At 36.8% G+C, this 20794-nt stretch overlaps 3 protein-coding genes across 5 annotated transcripts in view; 2 read left to right on the top strand and 1 right to left on the bottom strand.

Annotated features, from left to right (window-relative positions):
* The window catches only part of LOC306850491 (uncharacterized protein), a 39279-nt gene extending 37503 nt beyond the window's left edge, over window positions 1-1776 (top strand). For both annotated transcript variants that reach the window (XM_079386145.1, XM_079386146.1), the window contains one exon: window positions 162-1776. In XM_079386145.1, coding sequence (XP_079242271.1) covers window positions 162-250 — 89 coding nt within the window. In that variant the 3' untranslated portion in view covers window positions 251-1776. The remainder of the gene's footprint in view (window positions 1-161) is intronic.
* On the bottom strand, window positions 1775-10937 carry rtn4ip1 (reticulon 4 interacting protein 1). 2 transcript variants are annotated; one of them, XM_079386148.1, is made up of 10 exons: window positions 10516-10937; window positions 6680-6831; window positions 6489-6557; window positions 6216-6340; window positions 5461-5509; window positions 5138-5274; window positions 4864-5047; window positions 3336-3428; window positions 3122-3234; window positions 1775-1964 (listed from the first exon to the last, which is right to left on the bottom strand). In XM_079386148.1, the coding sequence occupies exons 1-9, from the start codon at window positions 10745-10747 to the stop codon at window positions 3157-3159; spliced, it is 1119 nt and encodes a 372-aa protein (XP_079242274.1). In that variant the 5' UTR covers window positions 10748-10937; the 3' UTR covers window positions 1775-1964; window positions 3122-3156. The 2 variants fall into 2 exon arrangements, with proteins under 2 accessions (XP_079242274.1, XP_079242273.1); XM_079386147.1 differs by lacking the exon at window positions 3122-3234.
* Window positions 10938-10990: 53 nt separating this feature from the next.
* Window positions 10991-20222, top strand: LOC306850496 (glutamyl-tRNA(Gln) amidotransferase subunit A, mitochondrial-like). The gene is made up of 11 exons (XM_079386153.1): window positions 10991-11077; window positions 11371-11530; window positions 11620-11718; window positions 11816-11912; window positions 12397-12558; window positions 12884-13059; window positions 13149-13261; window positions 16129-16321; window positions 16504-16621; window positions 18112-18317; window positions 19199-20222. Exons 1-11 carry the CDS (start codon window positions 11015-11017, stop codon window positions 19414-19416), a joined length of 1605 nt encoding a protein of 534 aa, XP_079242279.1. The 5' UTR covers window positions 10991-11014; the 3' UTR covers window positions 19417-20222.
* Window positions 20223-20794: the final 572 nt, after the last annotated feature.

The following is a 20794-nucleotide window of genomic DNA, read 5'->3' as shown; positions in this document are numbered from 1 at the left end:
CTTCTGATTTGGTGCGCAAGAAACATTTCTTATTATTAGAACGTTCAGCTTTTATTATAAAAAAGTCTGAATCTAAACTTTTAACTGGAAGTGTAATTTAAATATAAAAAGCCTGTTGAAATTGAAAGGAGTTTGACCTTCTTTATCTGTTCTTCATCTAGGTGGCCAACAGTATGATAAAAACCAGGTGATTCTCAACGCCTTTGATGAGCAGAAAACCAACCAGAGATGGACTGTGGAAATCCTTTAGTGCTCCAGTCAAATCTGAGGCATTTCTGTAACGCCTGCTATTCAGCAGAAACCCTAAATCATCTGAGGCTCTTGTGCAATGACAAGATGAAGGGAATCTATACCCCATAAATGACTCCGATGAGTCTCTGTCACTTATGTGATCATTACCCTCAGATAAGAATGTGTGCGGGACCAAATCTTTTGAAATCATCCATCTAGATTACAGTTGTATACATGAGTGATGTATCTTTGGACATTCAGCTGAAGTCCTTCGACTACTTGAAGGACCATAAAGAGACCTGCCACAGTTTCGTCATCTTTTGTGCTAGTACTTGTTACTCTCTGCATTGACCCAGAAACATTACTGTTCTGCTTGCAATGCATTGACAGTACCAAAGGTGGCGCACTAGCATCACAATTTGTTTGTAGCTGTACTTCAGGTGACCTTGTTTATTTTTTTTTTGTGTCAGCAAAGAGTCAAGGTTAGTCTTGTTAGTATGTCCCAGTTTACCCCTTGCCTGTCATAACTACACTTTTTAGGGGCAAAAAGCACCTTCTTCCATTTATAAGTAGCTGTGTATTCTGACTAAATTATTGTTTTTGCATAAAATATATAAATAATAGATACTTCGTATAGTCGTATACTAATAGTACGGAGTATAGTAGATGTTTACTGGTGCCTTAAAAGCTTAATGGCTCCTGAAAGCTTGAAATAGGCTTCTTTCTTGTCTGCAGCCTTTCATGTCACATCTCAGGATGGTTGCTAGTAAAAGGCTTGTGCATGTTGTTGTGGTGCCATCAGCCAATCAGCAGTCAAGACATTATTTTCTTGTGGCTCCAGAGTAATTAATCACATTAATATCGCAGATGATTGGCTCAAAGCAACCTGGCTGCAGAACCAAGCACTCATGAGAAAAAAACTGCACATTTTAAATTGCATACTTCCAAGAGCTCCTGCACCAGATGAGCAACTGCTGTTCAGATGAATGAGAAAACAAACAGGTATTATAGACCTTACTGAATGTAAGGCAACATCTATTCATCTGCTATTCAATCTAGCTGAAAGCAAAATGTGGGAACTTGTTGACTCCTACAAATTTACAGTTGCTGTATAAAGTATTTTTTTTGTATGTCAGAATATTCTGCAAAAAGTCTAAAAAGCACTATTGCACATATTAGAACATTCTAGAAACATTTCCTCCTAGCTGTGCTGATCTGGCATCAGTTGACTCCTGTTCACAAACTCACTCATTTGAAAGGCAGATATTCCTTGATCTGCTGTTCTTCTCTTAGAGCTTTTTCTCTGTTTTCTTTTACAAAGATTTTTGTGTGTGTATATTTTCTGATGCGTTTAGTAATCTGTTGTAGTTTTTGTGCGTCCATGCCCATATTTCCAAAATACACTGTTACATTTAGAATAAAACTTTTTTATTCTGTTTGTTTTGACTTTAAGTTGTTTATGAATATTAGAGTAATGTATTTCAAATAATGAATGGGACATGTCTGCTAATTTTGTAATGCAAAATAAAAGACACTTGCCATTAGATAAATGTTTTTAATTCAACAGACACTTTCAAAAATGTCCCAGCATATGTTTTTGGTTGCCATAGTTACTCTTTTTGGTCCTCAGTGACGGAAACCACAGTTTTGCCACGAGCATGACCCTGCTCTACTTTCTGAAAGGCTTGGGGCACTTGAGCAAATGAGAACACTTCCTCCACCACAGGACGGACCTACAATGACAAAACAGAACACAAATATTATTCCTGGGAGGTCTAGGATAATGCCTGGAGTTTTACATGATAATGACTCATTGGTATCATGTTAATCTCATCCAAATCCACTGACTATCAACTTTGAATATGCACTTGCAATGCATTCGGTTGTGCAGAATTGGGTGGTGCGTGTATAGTAGGTTAGCTGTAGGTGTGGTGTGATGCTGCGGTTAAAACACTGAGCTGGTAAACAAACAGATGCTGGTTTGACCCACACACGAACCAAGTTATACTTTGACTGTACCTGTAATATGTTCATGTCACCTTCATGGTAAAAGTACTGTTTACGGTGTCTTGAGGAAACATGACCAGGTGAACTGATTTATTTAAACTCCTTATCAAACGTCAATGGATTATGTGAAGTGTTAGTAAATACATGTTTAGACTTCCAACAGGGTTAACTAAAGTCTGGCCAAACATTGTCATAAAATATTAATCATTTCATTATCATTGTATTATCGTGAATATATTCTCGAAACAAACATAGTCTTTTAAAGTTGAGAGCGGAAACACAATCTAGCTGCTTAGCAAACACACAGGACATGCAGGCATAACAGCACATGCTTTAAAGGAAACAAGATGATACATTTCCTGCCTGCTGTACTGCTGTAATGTTTCACTATGTTATTTTTAACATATGTACGTTCTTTAAAAAAATCTGCTAGCTTACCAATACAGAAAAGCTCCCTTGCATGCTGTTTAACATTAACGTATAAAGGATATATTCAATTAAAATATGAACTTTTAACTTTTTCATATGGTTTCTTGCTTTTCTGAAATGTCTGATATTGAATTCACAAATCACACAGCTACCCTTTCAATGACGTGTTTGTCTTGTGTATCTGTCTGCTATCTGCAACATCTGATGGCTATCATAAGGTTAGCAACTCTTCATACTGTTGTTCCCACCATGAAGCAGACAAGTTGTCATAACGCAAGTTGATAGTGACTGTTCTGTCTCGTTTCTGCATTCAAAGAAACAGCACAAGATGCAGAGCCGCAAGTAAATGTACAAGTGTGATCACAGATATACTGTATTGCTGGTAAAGATAAGATGTGATTCTGTTTTGATAAGCAATCGTTTCGGGGTTTGGTGCCTTGCTCAAGGGTCTCACCTCAGTTGTGGTATTGAGGGTGGAGAGAGTGTTGGTTATTCACTCCCCCCCATCTGCCTTGAGTTATGACTGATGTAAATCACTGTCAGTGTGAACAACCCAAAGTGCCAAAACTGAGAATCATATATATAAGATGACAGTTAAGAGAACTAATTAAAGAGAAAGGAAGAGAAGGAGTCTCTCACAAACATCAGACAAACTCAGGCTGCTGTACCTTTCCAGCATCAACCATTTCGCTAATCTCATCCAGCGTAGGGCCGCTCGGAGCAAAGAAACCCCAGCGGTAGTGCACTCCTTTCCTGAGGTGCTGAGAACAAGAGAGAGAGAGAGAGAGAGAGAGAGAGAGTTAGTACTGAACAACCTCCTACCTCCACATCTCCGACTCCACAAAAGAGTGAAACGGTGTCAGGCGATCAGGTTTAGGTTCCTGACCCTTCTTGATTTCATTTCTTTCATTCTACCCTCATCCATTCTGGATCAGTATATACATTCATTAAATCATTTATTCTATTCCTATATGCCACAGGACAGGGCGGTGTAAAGCTGTGAAAAAGGTGGGTCATGGCTGTGAAAAGAAAGTGTGTTTAATCATGAAATGTTACTGGGCCATTTACTGGGTCATCAGCAGCTGCAGTGAGATCACTGCTCATGACTTTATGTGACATTGTGTCCCATGAGAGTAACTGTGAATGTGTGTTAAAAAGGCACCTGGGACTTATAATCTAATTCAAAGGTGGAAAGTTTCAGGATTTTGCTAGATAATTAACAAAATAGAAGAATTGACATCATAAATACATGTGCAAAACATATGTTTGTACTGTACTAGGATACTATGTATACAAGGCATTTGTGTGTTGATTTAATGTCAGAAAAAAGAGACCAGTTTGGATTTCCTGCAAAAACAGCAACAACTGCCAAGAAGAGTACTCTGAGAAACCACAAAAAAAAGTAAGAGTTAATAAGATTAGGATCATAATTTTATTCAGCAGGGGTGCATTAAATTGATCAAAAGAAACAGTAAAGACATTTATAATGTTACAAGAAAAAATTAATTTCAAATAAATGCTGTTCTTTTGAACTTTCTATTCATCAAAAAATCCAAAATCCAAAAAATATAAGAAATGTTTCTTGAGCATATTAAAATAATTTCTGAAGGCTCACCTAACAGTAACAACTAGAGTAATGGCTGCTGAAATTTCAGTTTTGCCATCACAGGAATAAATTACACTATTTACACTATTACAATATTTTTGAATAGAAATTTACTGTACTTTTGATTAAATACATGCAGCCTTGCTGGGCATTAAATACTTATTTCAAAATCATTCAAAAAAGTCCCCAAACTTTTGACCAGTATTGTATATATAAACTCAAACTACAACCGCTTCTCAGGTCTGGCTTCTGATAGTCAGACAGTAAAGAAAAATCTGGTTTGTAGGGTGGGAGGAACTCCCCAAGAGATAAACAAATCCATTTTATGTTTTTGAATCCATTCAGCCGATCTCCGGGTCTGGCGGTAGCACTTTTATCTTAGCTTAGCATAGATCATTGAATCGGATTAGACCATTAGCATCTCGCTCAAAAATGACCAAAGAGTTTTATAATTTTCCTATTTAAAACTTGACTCTTCTGTAGTTACATTATGATATAGCTGGGGACTACTTTCAGGCGCTGTGTCATATCATTGCGCCTGCTGCACCCACGGTACGGCAGCAAAGTTCCTTGATTATTCAAGTCCCTACCTTCAGCACTTTGCATCCTATGGTGACTCCAGACTGCATCATTCCGTCTGCGAGGCCCAGTCGGTCTGTGTTATGCAGGAACGGTGTTACTAGAGTAACGTATTTAGCACCATTCCAGGGTTTCAGAAGATCTAGTGCCCATTTCTCAATTTCACCCCCAATATTGTCTAAAATCAAATCAAACCTGAGAGAGAGAGAGAGAGAGAGAGAAATAAACTCAATGTCAATCACAAGTTCAACAAAAAAGTCACAAACTGGTTGCCCAAAAACCAACTTTTGTAATGTCTGTAGTTGTTTTTCGACCGGTCCAGCAGTGTAGTCCACGACATCACCAGCACCCAGATCTCTCACCAGCCGCTCGGCATTCTGGGAACATGTTACAGTCACATGGGCACCCCAGGCATTTACCATCTGCAGAGAAGCAAAAACTTAATAAAAATATATATAATATATAAGGGTATTACACACAGATGATTATGTGTTTTATTATTCATTAAAGAGATGAAATACAAAAGATAAGTTTTAATGTGACTCCAACATTTTTTGTAAAATGATTACGCAAAATGGAAAAATGCAAAGATTTATCATTATTATCACCTGTATAGCTAAGGTTCCCACTCCTCCTGATCCTCCCAGTATAAGAACGCTGCACAAGAACAGGATAGATCTATTACATCTTAATTAACTAACCGCTAAAAATAAAGTAAGAATGATTTCAAATCATCCTTGTTGTGTTCAAGTGTGGCTGAGATCATTACGTAGCAAGCAAAGCAGAACTTCCTGCTTATAATTGTACGATTGTCTTTAAATAAGAAGAATCTGCTACATAATGTAGCACATTTGTAAAATAAATGCTTCAATCCGGTAGTTAATATTATTTTGTAATTATTTTGAGATTCCTAATCTAATTTTGGTACATGTTAATTCAGTTAATACTACGAAGACATAATTAACGGAATCAGAGGCTGGAGATAAAACAAGAGACAGAAAAAGACAATATAAAAAGCAGAGAGGAACAGCAACAAGTATTTTTAGTATATAGGGATCATAAGATATATTTTAAGTAATTTTCCTCTGTTCTTTAGGATTAAATTGATTGCATTTCAAACATTTAAGCATTTGAAATGGAATACAGTGGCATGTCGTTTCCCACATTTCACTCTATTTAATTCTTCTGCAAGTGTTAGGAATAATAGTATCAATGCTGCTTTGGACAAAATATAAAAAAAAGTTTAAATTGTCTTTTTTTTTTTGATTCCATGTAATATGACCCCTTTAACTGGATGAACTTAAGACTCAGCTCGGCTCAACAGAAACAACAGACAATATGAGACAATCGCTGAAATACTTGCCGTTTCTTAGAACCGTTGTCTTTGTTCAGACCACCAGTGTTGACGATGGCAGACCAGACTGTTGCTGCCACATACGGGATGGATGCTGCTTCAACATGCCTCAGTGATTTGGGTTTATGTGACACCTGAATCACAGACATGAACCTTAAACTTCTATACATAGAGAATGCGTTATGGACAACTGTTGTATTGTGCTCTTAATCTATGTGTGAATGATCCATGTGTTAAATGTTTTTATCTGTTTATCATATAAAACATGAGTCCGAATATTACCTCATTGGCACTGAGAACTACAAACTCTGCCAGGCTGCCCTGCTTCCACGGAGGGATAGCGGCCCACACCTGACAGAGAAAAACAAGCAGACACTGGTCTGAATAACTGACGACTTGTGGTTTAGGGTTATTAGTGTACATTATATAGATATAGTTAAAATTATATATGATATAATATCTGCATAGGGCACCTGATCTCCTGGTTTAAAGTAGCTCACATCTAGCCCACATTCCATGATCTCTCCGGATACATCGCGCCCCAGGATTAGAGGAAACTCACTGCCTGACTGGTTCATGTTCAGAGGGTCACGTTTCATGGACATAGTAGCTGCTCCATAACCACCTACAAGAAACATCAAAGAAAGACTTCATTACGTGTACTATAAACTCTTACCAAAAATGTTTTAATATATCTACTGTACATTTTAAAATTAAATACATGCTCTTCTTAAGCATTTATGGCATAAACACTGTAAGGCTCACTGTTGTAATATTACAACATCAGTTTTAGCTTGACTAAAATAAAGCAGCTCATGTTTTTTTACTCTAAGACCACATTTGCACAACTAATGGGTCCTATTTTTCAGCCTTGCAATGCTATAGGATGCTCGATTTTAAAAACAGGCCTATTTACCTGGCCATAAACTCACACAACCTGCGAACTTCCCTTGAAGCACATCATCTTGTTTTACAGGACTGGATGAATCTACATTCAAGTAAAATGCCTAAAATACTTTTTCTGTGATTATTAACGTGTAGATCATGTAGATATTAAGGTATTGTTGAATGCATTAATCATTTTAGATTTTGAGCTTGTTATGTCAGTGTTGCGATTTTCCAACGTTGGTAGCAAAATTAGCCTGTGCACCTTGCACATTACATGGATGAATTGTACCATCTTTTTGTTACCATTTTGAGATTTTATGATTATTAATTGATAAGTTCAAGTTGATAAGTTAGTCAGGCAACAAGTGGAGGACAGAGGAGCCTCTTAAAGATGAAGTTACAGGTCTGTGAGAGCCAGAAATCTTGCTTGTTTGTAGGTGACCAAATACTTATTTTACCGAGGAATTTACCAATTAATTCATTAAAAATCCTACAATGTGATTTCCTGGATTCTTTCCCCCCATTCTGTCTCTCATAGTTGAAGTGTACCTATGATGAAAAATACAGGCCTCTCTCATCTTTTTAAGTGGGAGAACTTGCACAATTGGTGGCTGACTAAATATTTTTTGCCCAACTGTATATCACTGATGCTGTCCAAAATGAGAACAGTGACTTTGAGATGGACTGCGATACAAGATACATTTTTAAAGTCAAGTCATGAAGAATATTTTAAAGTGTGTATACATACATAGACTATTGCAATGGGGTTACAGAAGCATTTCACCCAGCAAATTAACCTTTAGATGTTCTCTACATTTGTTCAGACAGTGAGTAAAATCACTGACATTCTGCTATCCAAAGAGCACAATGCCAAAAATATGCCAATAAAATGTAAAAACATTTATATATAATATATACAGTGCTGCTGGAAAGTTTGTGAACCCTTCAGAATTTTCTATATTTCTGCATAAATATGACCCAAAACATAATCAGATTTTCGCACAAGTGCTGAAAGTAGACAAAGAGAACCCAGTCAAACAAATGAGACAAAAATATTTTCTTTGTCATTTATTTATTCAGGAAAATGATCCAATATTGCATATCTGTGAGTGGCAAATGTATATGAATCTCTGGGATTAGCAGTTAATTTAAAGGTGAAATTAGAGTCCATCTGTGCAGAGGTGTTTTCAGTCAGTGCAATGACTATCAAATGTCAGTACATGACCTGTTTTATTCAAAGAACAGGGATCTATCAAAGTCTGATCATGTTTATAGACGTGAATGATGTCACGAACAAAGTAGATTACTGAGGACCTCAGAAAAAGAGTTGATGCTGCTCATCAGGCTACAAAAGGTTACAAAACCATCTCTAAAGAGTTTGGACTCCACAAAACCACAGTCAGACAGATTGTGGACAACTGGAGGAAATTCAAGACCTCTGTTACCTTCCTGAGAAGTGGTCGACCAACAAAGATCACTCCAAAGCAGAACGTGTAATAGTCTGCGAGGTTGCAAAAGTTCTCGGGGTAACTTCTAAGCAACTAAAGGCCTTTCTCACATTGGCTAATGTTAATGTTCATGAGCGCACCATCAGGAGAACACTGAGCAACCATGGTGTGCATGGCAGAGTTGCAAGAAGAAAGCCACTGTTCTCCAAAAAGAAAATTGCTTGCTAAAGATTATGTGGACAAGCCAGAGGATTATTGGAGAAAGGTTTACTGGATGGATGAAACCAAAATACAACTTATTAGTTTAAATGAGAAGCTATTATGTTTGGAGAAAAGAACACACTGTATTCCAGCTTAAGAATCTTATGCCATCTGTGAAACATGGTGGTGGTAGTATCATGGCTTGGGCCTGTTTAGCTGCATCTTGGCCAGGACAGCCTGCCATCTTTGATGGAACAATGAATTACACCATCAAATTCTAAAGGAAAACGTCAGGATATCTGTTTAAGAACAGAGTCTCAAGAGAACGTGGGTCATGCAGCAAGACAACAACCCCATGGACACAAGTCATCCAAAGAATGGTTAAAGAAGAACAAAGTTACTGCATTGGAATGGCTGAGTCAAAGTCCAGACATTCATCCAATTAAAATGTTGTGGAAGGACCTAAGCAAGCAATTCATAGGAGGAAACCCACCAACATCACAGAGTTTAAGTGGTTCTGCACTATGGAATGGGCTAAAACTCCTACATGTTATTGTGCAGGACTGATCAGCATTTACAAGAAACTTTACCTTCAGTTACTGCAGCAAATAGGGGTCACACCAGATACTGAAAGCAAAGATTCACATAATTTCGCAACACACAGATGTCACACTGGATCATTTTTCTCAATAAATAAATGACAAAGAATTATATTCATATTTTTGTCTCATTTGTTTGATTGGGTTCTATTTGTCTACTTTCAGGACTTATGAAAATATATGATATGAAAATCTGATTATGTTTTGGGTCATATTTATGCAGAAATATAGAAAATTCTAAAGGGTTCACAAACTTTCAAGCAGCATTGTATTTCTGTATGAGAGGCCTCAACAAGATTTAAAAGGTGAAATAATTTTTTCACAGGCTTTTTCTATATTTGGGTCTTCTAAGGTTAAAGACCAATTTAGGCTGATCCCAACATGCCTTGTGACTCATTCTTACACAAGAACACAATAAAGTGATTTGTTTTTACATGACTTTGCATATAGGCAAACTGGTGCAAAGGTGAGGATGAATTCACTCTGTACATTTAAGGCAGTTTCGTAAATTTAGATTTAGATTTTTACTAAATATTACTATTTAAAAAAAAAAAAAAAAAACTACACCTGCATATGTCCTCCGAAACACTGCATCTTAACGTTTAGAAAATCTGTTCATCTACAGTTTTACCATTTCTCAAGCAGTGCTTGATCATGCGAAACTCATCAACAAGCTTGTTGCTCTGCAGATGCTGGTGTTCTTGGTGGTTGCTAGGGCGTTGCTAAGGTGTTTTGAAACACTGAGGTTTAGGGATTTCAGGAAAACTTGGTTTCGATTGGTCTATTAATATATGGCAATATATTATTGTATAATGTTACACAGATGTACTAAATAGAAAAACCATATAACAATACAATTTAAAAGAAAAAATGAATACAAATGGCAAAAACACAACAAAACTTACTAAACATTGAGCTAAAATTAAAATGAAATTTAAAAATATAATATAATAGTAGGCTATATAAAGAACACCTGCAACATGGTGATATAATGACAGCTCATAATGACTAGGCAACTCACAATTATGACAGTTCAAATATTTTCTTTAAGAAATATGGTCATGCCACTCATTGTCATAAGAAACTTTTCTGAACCATCCAAGATTCATACATTGCTTTTTAAATGCCACAATAAACTGGACATATAAATACGGTGAAATCACCGTCACATACCCCTCATACTGATGTCGATGGGGTTTAAGCCCGCAGCGTGCACCTTCACGATCACTTCATTGGGATAGTGGATGATCGGAAGCGCTGCGTTCTTGGTGAATCTCAACACCTCGTTTTTCCCGTATTTGTCGATGACCCATGCGGGCATAACACTCCTGCGGGAGGCTGAGAAACTCAAGCTCCTATACTGACCCCTCAGCGAGCACACCAACCACTTTCTACACATAAGCATGATTGCGGAGTCTAAAACAATCCAAAGCTCTCCTCCTGACAGTCTCTCTTACAGTGTCATAAACACGTCATTAATTATAAATAAAAGCTATAATTGCTTTATAACACTCTCAAGTTCAGCGAAAACGCATCTCGTGTCCTGCAAAGTCAAAACAAACCGGTGAACTTTCACACGACAGAATGAGCCAATCGCATGCAGTAGCGCCCTTTGATTGACCAATCAGAATGCAGAGATGATGGGACGTCAGCGAGGTCAACGGGAAGTGTCATGTCAGCCTCCAGTGCGGCGTTTCGTCCGGCTGCAGCGATGCTCGGCCTGTCCATTAGAGAGGTCTGTCTTTATTTTAACCTTAATTAACTAAACAGCTTACTCGTAACCAAACATTAGACCTTATAAACATTCACCGCACTGTTTTTTGGCACGCTGTTACATAATGTTCAAAACTTCCTCTTAATTCACCAATCTGACAAGGCTGGGAGACCAGTAAAGCCAGTCTAAAAGTTTAAGCTTTTTTATTTTTACTTTAGATTAATATATACAAATGGCTTTTATATATCAGCCTACTAAAACTACAATACACCGTAAATGTTTATAAAAAGTCAAATGTCCCCTGCCTACTTCAGGTGTCCCAGGCACTGAGGGATGGGAGGGTGTCTGCCACGGAGCTCTGCAGAAAATGCATCAACCAAATACAAAGGACACGTTACCTGAATGCATTTATCACCATTACAGAGGAGACAGCTTTGGAGCAAGCACAGAGAGCAGACAACAGGCTCCACACAGGTGTGTGTGTGTGAGTGAGTCACATAAAGTGTACAAATCTTTCATGGCTGAATAATAATTTTCATGTGCTCCATGTATTTTCTTGTAAGGTAAATCTCTTGGTCCCCTGGACGGCATTCCTTTCTCAGTGAAAGACAACTTCTGCACGGAAAACATTGAGACCACCTGTGCTTCAAGCATGCTTAAAGGTCAGCGAAAGTGCATTAATGCAACACTGAAGCATAGAAAACTTAACGTTTCACGGATGATTTGTGAATATCTTATTTTGTCTGTTTGGATTTGTAGGTTATGTTCCTCCATTCAATGCTACAGTTGTGCAGAAGCTGTTGGATCAAGGAGCAGTTCTTGTTGGAAAAACTAATTTGGATGAGTTTGCAATGGGGTAAGACTTTTTTAAAAGTTTGGGGTTTGTAACAGTAGTTAATGCTTTTACTCATCAAGGATGATCAGATGTGGCTGTAAAGGAATTTATAATGTTTAAAAAATAAATGCTGTTCTTTGAACTTTCACTATTCATCTAAGACCCCTCTTAGGAAATGTTTCACCAAATAGGCATACTAGAATGATTTCTGAAAGATCGTGTAACATTGAAGACTGGAGTAATGGCTGCTGAAAATTCAGCTTTGCCATTACATGAATACAGTACATTTTAAAATATATTCAATTTGAAAGCATTTATTTTAAATTGTACTGTAATATTACTGTATTTTTGATCAAATAAATGCAGCCTTGGTGAGCATAAGAGACTTCTTTATAAAAGATTATAAAACTTACCAACCCCAAACATTTGAACAGTAGTGCGGAAAATTAGTAAAGACCGACAGATTATGTATGGTGCACATCTGAGCGACTCTGTCTTTCTTAAGAGCTGGAAGTACAGATGGGGTGTTTGGTCCAGTTCGTAACCCATGGAGCTACACAAGCCTATACCGTGAGCAGAGCACAGAAGATCCAGATTCTGACTGGGCAATCACAGGAGGAAGTTCAGGAGGTAGTGCTGCAGCAGTGGCATCTCTCACCAGCTTCCTGTAAGTATAAAACTCTCTATAAAGTCATGCAAGCTACATTTAAGGGAGGGAAAGGAATAGTTCTCTTTGTATCTGAAATAATATATATAATTCAAGATGTAGACATAAAATAACACATTTCTAGTTTTGCTCTTTATGCCCTTTTATTGGTGGCTAATTGAGCAAAATGTAATTATTTACTAATGTAGTACTTTGCATTTGAGGTGTTCGTGTACACACTGTGAGTTGTGTGTGTAAAAAACACATTATTATGTGAGGATCATATTTGTATATATTATATCTCTAATCTGTCTCATCTGTCTCTATCTCTAATCTTTTCTCTTAGAGCCTTGGGATCAGATACAGGAGGCTCTACACGAAACCCTGGTTCTCTCTGTGGGGTCGTGGCTCTGAAACCCACTTACAGCCTGCTCTCTCGTCACGGACTCATCCCTCTGGTCAACTCAATGGATGTGCCAGGAATCATGACCAGGAGTGTCCATGATGCTGCCACTGTCTTGAGTATGCGATCTGCTTGAGTGTGAGATTAATATATGAGGGTCACTGATCTAAATCTGTACTTTATGTTTTTGATTGATTCTTTTTTTTAGGGATTCTGCAGGGCCGAGATGAGAGAGACTCAACAACTGTCCAGGCACCCAGCACTCCACCCAGCCTTCCTGAACACTTTGACATTAGAGACATATGTGTCGGCATACCAAAGGTACAGCTGCATTCAGTCCATCCACTGGGTGACAGCAGCTTAGTGTGGTTAACAGCAGAAGGATCTAGTCTGGTAACGCAAAGATTCAAACAAGCATTGTTTTTTACAAATTATATTACCATATGTACAAAATTTTATATTTCTATAATTAAAGTGAAAATCTATTTTTACTTTCATATGAAAATATAACACTTATTGAAATCAAATATTGACCTAAAATGCATCCATTATTTAATGAATAATCGTTAAATATAAAATAAGTGGCAAGAAGAGTGGGATAAATGTACAAATAATAAATTACATGAAATCCTTCCGGAAATTTCAAACAGGTTTTTAATCTCTTTTAAAACTAGATTTGATCAAGTGGTATTTACCAGAAGTCACATAGGTCATACAAGACTGACTCGTGCATTTTCATCAACTCACTTAAAGAGTTTAGTATAATTTTTCCAGAAAACGTTTTAGAATATTTATGAAATGTTAATGTCAGAAATCTTGTGTAATATAACTTGCGTTTGTTTGTTTGCTGGTTTTTATTGTATTTGTTATACTTGTATTTTTGGAATTGTTTTTGCCATGAAAACAGCCTATGCTAACATGGCATTCGATATAAATATACTACTACTACTACTATTATTTAATTAATAAATATTAATATTTATGATTATATTGATTATTTATAAATAAGCATTTAAATATATTTTGCAGGGAGAAAGTTAAGCCTATTATATTATGTCTTAGTAGCATGTATAATTTTAAATCTTATAATTCTTGTTACTATAATGTGAAAAAAATACTTAAATTACATCTCTTATATCTTCCGTATATATCATGGTAATAATTATTTCACTTCAATTTAATCCATGCTGCTTCATATTTAAACCAAATAAATGAATCCAGGCAGGATTACTATTATATAATAATAAAATTGACATTATTGTAAACATTTGTTTTATTTCTTTTTTCAGTAAGGAGAATCTAGGGCACAATAATGTGATGATAAAATAATAATGTCATAAAAATAGACAGCTTTTTTTCTGGTTTTGGGTGGAATGTGACCCATAAATTTCTTTAGCTCTGTTTCCATCCACATATTTTTATGCGCATTTTGGAATATTGCATAAAAAAAACACTGCATGGAAATGCCAAGATAATGCCGTCGCATCATCCAGGTGGATGCTACACACTGGTGGTGGACGAGGAGATACCCCCCTTACTATGTAAAGCGCTTTGAGTGCCTAGAAAAGCGCTATATAAATGTAACGAATTATTATTATTATTATTAAGATGCGCATAAATTAAAATGAATACGCATAAAAAACATATGCGCACATTTAACCCTTGTGCACCCTTATGGACATTTTTGTCCAGTTTAGTTTTTTTTTTTTTTATAATTTTGCCTGTGTTAATGCTAACTGCATAAATTTTGGCTCAGGTGTGTATTTTTATTGGAATTTTAATATTCCACCCTCATTTCCTTTAATAAATTTATTTTACAATAGGTACAAAAAAAGTAAAACACTCAGCACCATTTGGACAAAAATGTCTCCATTGAAACCCATTAAAACCACTATTTTTAATCGCGGTGCCGTTTAACTGAAAAATGATGCAATTTTTATTAATAGACTTTCATTTGGTTGGAAAGGCTTCAAAATTAAATTTTTTACCAGATGGTGCCAGTTTTTCAGGTTTGGTCTATAAAGGGTCTATAAAGCAAATACTTGCTTTATTCCTGTTTTCTGCGTCTGCATATTATAGAGCCCATTGGATAAATAATGCAGCTATAATTGTGTGGGTGTGTTGGTATAGATGTCAGAGTGTGGTTTGTATGTGTGTCATAAAAAAAATGTATGTATGTGCATGTGTGTTCTTGTAAAATTAGAGAGAGAGAAACTACTGCATATCACAAATCCAACCACTGTGTGCACCAGCAGAGTTTTGCTGACAACTAAATTTGACTTAAAGCTCATTTTTTTTGAGATATCAACCTCAAATTTGGACCACAGCATTTAGATTTATGGCTTTGATTTTCTAGCAGGTTTAGAGTTCAACATGTTTCATATATAAAATATTCATAAAATAAAAAATAAAATATTGTTCATAAATCATTTTCATAAACTTAAACCTGTATAACCTTTATTTGGTTTCACTTTTTAAACTTTTTTTACGTCAACAATAATCTGCCATGGGTCTTCTTTAAAATGAGACCAAACATAAGTATGTGCTCCCAAGCTTCCACTTTTTATGACCGTTTTTTTGACATGGACATTTTTGTCCACTAATTGTAACTTTTTTTTATTGATGCACAAGGGTTAAGTAGGATAAAGTTTTTATCCGATAAGAAAAAATGCACATATCTACGATGGAAACACATTTACCGAATAAATTCCTCCATGCGCATTGGAAAAGTCATTTGAATTTGCGCTATGAGACATAGAGAGATAACTTGACTGATCTCGTTCACAGCATCTAGATGTTGTTATGGTCATTCTCAAATGTCTGAGCAAAGTCTGTGGTCAAAGTATTTCTATATAATTGTCTTACACAACTGTGTAACCAAACAACAGGCATCTGCCTCCGAAAGCAATGACCGCATTTCGTCTGATCACTCTGTAATTTATCATATATGAAAATTATTATTTTCATTGGCTTCTCCTAGTTTTCTTAGTAATAGTGTCAGTTTACCAGGAAATGACGATTTTGTTCTCTTTGATTTTTTGGATGGAAACGGTGCTTTATTCGCAATTGTTTTATGCGATATTCCAGTTTTGCGCATAGCTTTAATTCGAATCTTTGGATGGAAACATAGCTATTGTAAGATTAACCTATGTTTGTAGGATACTGTAATAGAGTTTCTATGATTTTAGGAATATCACGCCCCGGGCCTGTCTAAAGACACTCTGGCCCAGTGGAGTCGAGTTGCAGCCATGTTTGAGCAGGCAGGGGCGCGGGTACAAGAAGTATCTCTGCCACACACACAGCACTCCATCGTCTGTTACCACGTCCTGTGTTGCTGTGAAGTTGCATCCAACATGGCACGTTTCGATGGGCTTGAATATGGTGCGTACAGCTTAAACATGTCTAAAACTGTCACATAACACTTGATGCACATACATGCAAACACAGTGGATTTAAAATGTAGGTGTTATTTTAAAGCTACAACTACAAACTATAATTTTAACATCTCCATTTGACTTTTGAACAGTGCTGTGTTTCTGAAAATGTCCCTTTTTTCTCCTCAGGCCATCGTAGTAAAGTCGACAGCTCCACAGATGCCATGTACGCCACCACACGACATGAAGGCTTCAACAATGTGGTTCGTCGAAGAATCCTCTCCGGAAACTACTTCCTTCTGAAATCGTGAGAACCTCAAAAAGAGAACCACCATTGTCTCAGATCCGTTTAAAATGTGTACTTTATTCAGTTTTTATCACCTCACTCACACACATTCATCTTTAAAGATGTTTACCCCTAAGCTCTGACCACTTCTCAAAACAAGGGAAAGGGAAGTGTTGTGTGGCCAAGTATGGTGACCCATACTTGGAATTTGTGCTCTGCATTTAACTCATCCAAGTGTACACACAGTAGTGAACATACACCCGGAGCAGTGGGCAGCCAATGCTGCGGCGCACGGGGAGCATTTGGGGGTTCGGTGCCTTGCTCAAGGGTCTCACCTCAGTCGTAGTATTGAGGGTGGAGAGAGTGTTGGTTATTCACTCCCCCACCTACAATCCCTGCCGGACCTGAGACCACGACCTTCAAGTTACAAGTCCAACTCTCTATTCATTAGGCCCTAGAACAAAACTTCATTTTTATTATTGCATTGGTTCCACATTATTTTTTATAGTTCGACAACTGTTCAAAAGTTTGGGGTCAGTAAGATGGTGGTGACACTTTACAATAAGCTTACTTACTTAATAACCTTAGTTAATAACTAACAATTAAAAGTACTTCTAAAGCATTTATTAATCTTCATTTAATTGTTTTTTTTGACACATTAATATCAAAAGTATAATCAAAAGTTACATCTGTTAATGTTATTTAATGGACCTCAGCTAACATCAACTAACAATGAACATTTGCATTTTTATTAACTAACATTAATAAAAAGTAATAATTACAATTACAAATCTATTGCTCATTGATATATAATGCATTAATGCATTAACTAATGTTAACTAATAGGATCTTATTGTAAAGTGTTACTGATTATTATTATTACTACTATTATTTTTTTAAATAAATTTATATTTCTGCTATAATTGTTTAGCAAGGATGCATTACATTGATTAACTAAAGTGACAGTGAAGAGTGGAGTAATGGCCGCTGAAAATTCAGCTTTGTCATAACAGGGATACATTGCATCTTAAAATATATCAAAATAGTAAACAGTTATTTTAAGTTGTAAGAATATTTTACAATATTTTGACTGTATTTTTGTTCAGATAAATGCAGATTTGGTGAGGATAAGAGACTTGTTTCAAAAACAACCAACATCAGTAGTACATAAGTTCTCAATATGAGCCTTAGATACCTGAAGTTATTGTAACATGTGACATGCTCTTTCTTCAAGTAATCTGGGTTAGAAATTGTCTGCCAAAAAGAAATATCAATCAATTACACAGCGATTTTAGAAATCAGAAAATTTTACAATGCTGCAAGGTTGCACTGTATTTTATTTTACTTTATTAAAAACAAGTAGCACTTCCAAAATTGTACCACGATATCTTTGTTTTACTTTCAGTTCACAAAGATTTAGGTGTTTTTGCAGCTGTCTTGGTTTTACTCTCATAGAGGTGTTACAGATATCAGCATTTCAGATCTTCACATTTCAATCCCTCTCTTCTCAGGAACTACGAGCGTTACTTTGTGAAAGCTCAACAAATGCGGCGTCTTATTGCTGAAGATTTTAAAAACGTGTTCCGCTCTGGCGTAGATGTTCTCCTGACACCCACAACGCTGAACGATGCAGCACGCTACTCTGACTTCATACAGGAAGACAACCGAACACGCAGCGCTCAGGAGGATGTCTTCACCCAACCTGTCAACATGGCAGGTATGCACAGGAAGTGGATTTGAGAGAGAAATGACTCAGTTTAATTCCAAGAAGGTTCCATAGAGTTACATCCTTTGCATGTTCTTGAGGGTTAATATGGTTTACCTGTGCAAATGTGATTTGTATCACCTGATTTGACAGGTGAATTTACCTTACAGTCAGGGAGTTTTGAATGGCAACAACAACCAAAAAAAAAAAGTGGTGTGTAACCAAGTATGGTGACCCATACTTGGAATTTGTGCTCTGGATTTTAACCCATCCAAGTGTTAAAATGTGTACTTTATTCAGTTTTTATCACCTCACTCACACACATTCATCTTTAAAGATGTTTACCCCTAAGCTCTGACCACTTCTCAAAACAAGGGAAAGGGAAGTGGTGTGTGGCCGAGTATGGTGACCCATACTTGGAATTTGTGCTCTGCATTTAACTCATCCAAGTGTACACACAGTAGTGAACATACACCTAGAGCAGTGGGCAGCCAATGCTGCGGCGCACGGGGAGCATTTGGGGGTTCGGTGCCTTGCTCAAGGGTCTCACCTCAGTCATGGTATTGAGGGTGGAGAGAGTGTTGGCTATTCACTCCCCCCACCTACAATCTCTGCCGGACCTGAGACTCGAACAAGTCCGACTCTCTATCCATTAGGCCACGACTGCCCAAGGGCATGAAGGGCATGTGGCCTCCAGCTAAATGTGACCCTTTGAGCAAAGAAGGGTTTTTTCCTAAAGCAACATAAACAAATTTACAATTGAGCTTTAATGGATCAATAAACCAACCAACAAAACCAAAGTTCATTCATCTTTTTTTATATTTTCTAAGCCAAAATAAATCCTGCAAATGTGTATTAACAGTACATGATCTTTACACTTTTTTCCGCCACAGGTTTGCCTGCTATCACAGTACCAACAGCCCTCTCACACCGAGGTCTTCCCATCAGCCTGCAGCTGATTGGTCAGACACTACAGGACTGGAAGTTGTTGACAGTAGCCCACTGGATGGAACAACAAGTCAACTTTCCAATGATCCATTTGCATGGAGACTCAAATGAGAGAGAGTTGGACCGATCAGTCAGAGAAAGGACACATACAATAGGATCATAACCAAAATACAAAGACTCATTGGGTAGAGTTCAGAGGAAATGAAACCTATGAGGGTTAAATTTGGTGTCTAAGTGCGTAAGAAGTGAGAATATAAGTGTGAATGCTGTATGAGAGCAAGCAGAATCTGCATGAGACTGTCTCTATTTTGGACTGTGATCTGCATGATTCATTGGCTCTTCATTTTCTCAAAATACAACTTATATTTATTCTGCAGCACTGGTGTAAGTGGAGACAAACTGGCTAGTAATAATATTTAAAAAAGGCTAGAAACAGTAACAGTAATTTTATTTGTAAACATTGTGAGGACAATAAAGCGTAGTTGGTAATTGGCAATTCAGATAAAACTTGGTAATAAATCAAGTGTATATATAATTATTTTAAAACATTAAACATGGCATTGTGTCATAAACTTTGACCTTAAAAATGACCTCCTGTAAACCTTACACTATAGTTGAAGATATTTAAGAAAATAATTCAGGGAGGGAAAACTTGAGTGAAGGTAAAATAATCATGATGTATACAGTCAGGTAACTTGTAGTCTGAGAGAATGGTTGTAGTTTTCCAGAAGAACATTACTGAATCCACAGTTTGCATGACAACCAAAGCAGAAAACCGCAATCGTGGTACAGTTTACTCATGCTCTGAAAGTGCACACATCCTGTTTCTAATGCATGGCAATAACATTTGTTTTTTTTTCGGAAATGAGCTTAAGTTATTTACAGGAATGTGAAGTTACTTCTTATTTCTTTTTTATGGCTAAGGTTATTAACAGAATAAAGGGAGCTGGTGTCTTTCCATCAAAGGTCAGGTTGCGATTCATAAGATTTTGTTATTTTGTGAAGGCAATCTGAATTTTCAGAATAATTACTCCAGTCTTCAGTATCACGTGATCATTCATAAATCATTTTAATATCAAAGTTAAAAACAGTTGTGCTGCTTAATATTTAGTTTATCTGCCATTTCTGGCTGCTGCCTCTTGTGAAGTAACTGTTCAAACTGTCAAAACTGTTCTCATCGGCCTAGAGAGATAAAGACATAGGTTCTAATGAAATCACAGTCCAACGCAGACTTTACGACATGGCCACAAGATACACACAGGTCCAAGACATGTACAGTACTTCTTCAGTCATTAGTCCTAGAAGACTGCCCATTGTTCATCACAACTGAATGTGATTCTCTCAGCAGCACAGCAGGAAGCTAATCTAATTTAATCAGTGAAGCAGTGCACTCATTTCGATCTCCACCGAATGTACTGGCCATCTGTGGCCCTTCAAATGTACACGCACACACAACACAACCCTTATCACATACAGTAGTTTTTAATGCCACACTGGACTTTTAAATAAGACACAAAAACCTGTTCTGCCGCTTTCTAGAT

Source organism: Barbus barbus (assembly GCF_936440315.1).
Source record: "Barbus barbus genome assembly, chromosome: 30".
NCBI classification, from domain to species: Eukaryota; Metazoa; Chordata; class Actinopteri; order Cypriniformes; family Cyprinidae; genus Barbus; species Barbus barbus.
Note: the sequence above shows the minus strand (reverse complement) of the source record. Positions and strands in the feature narration are given on the sequence as shown.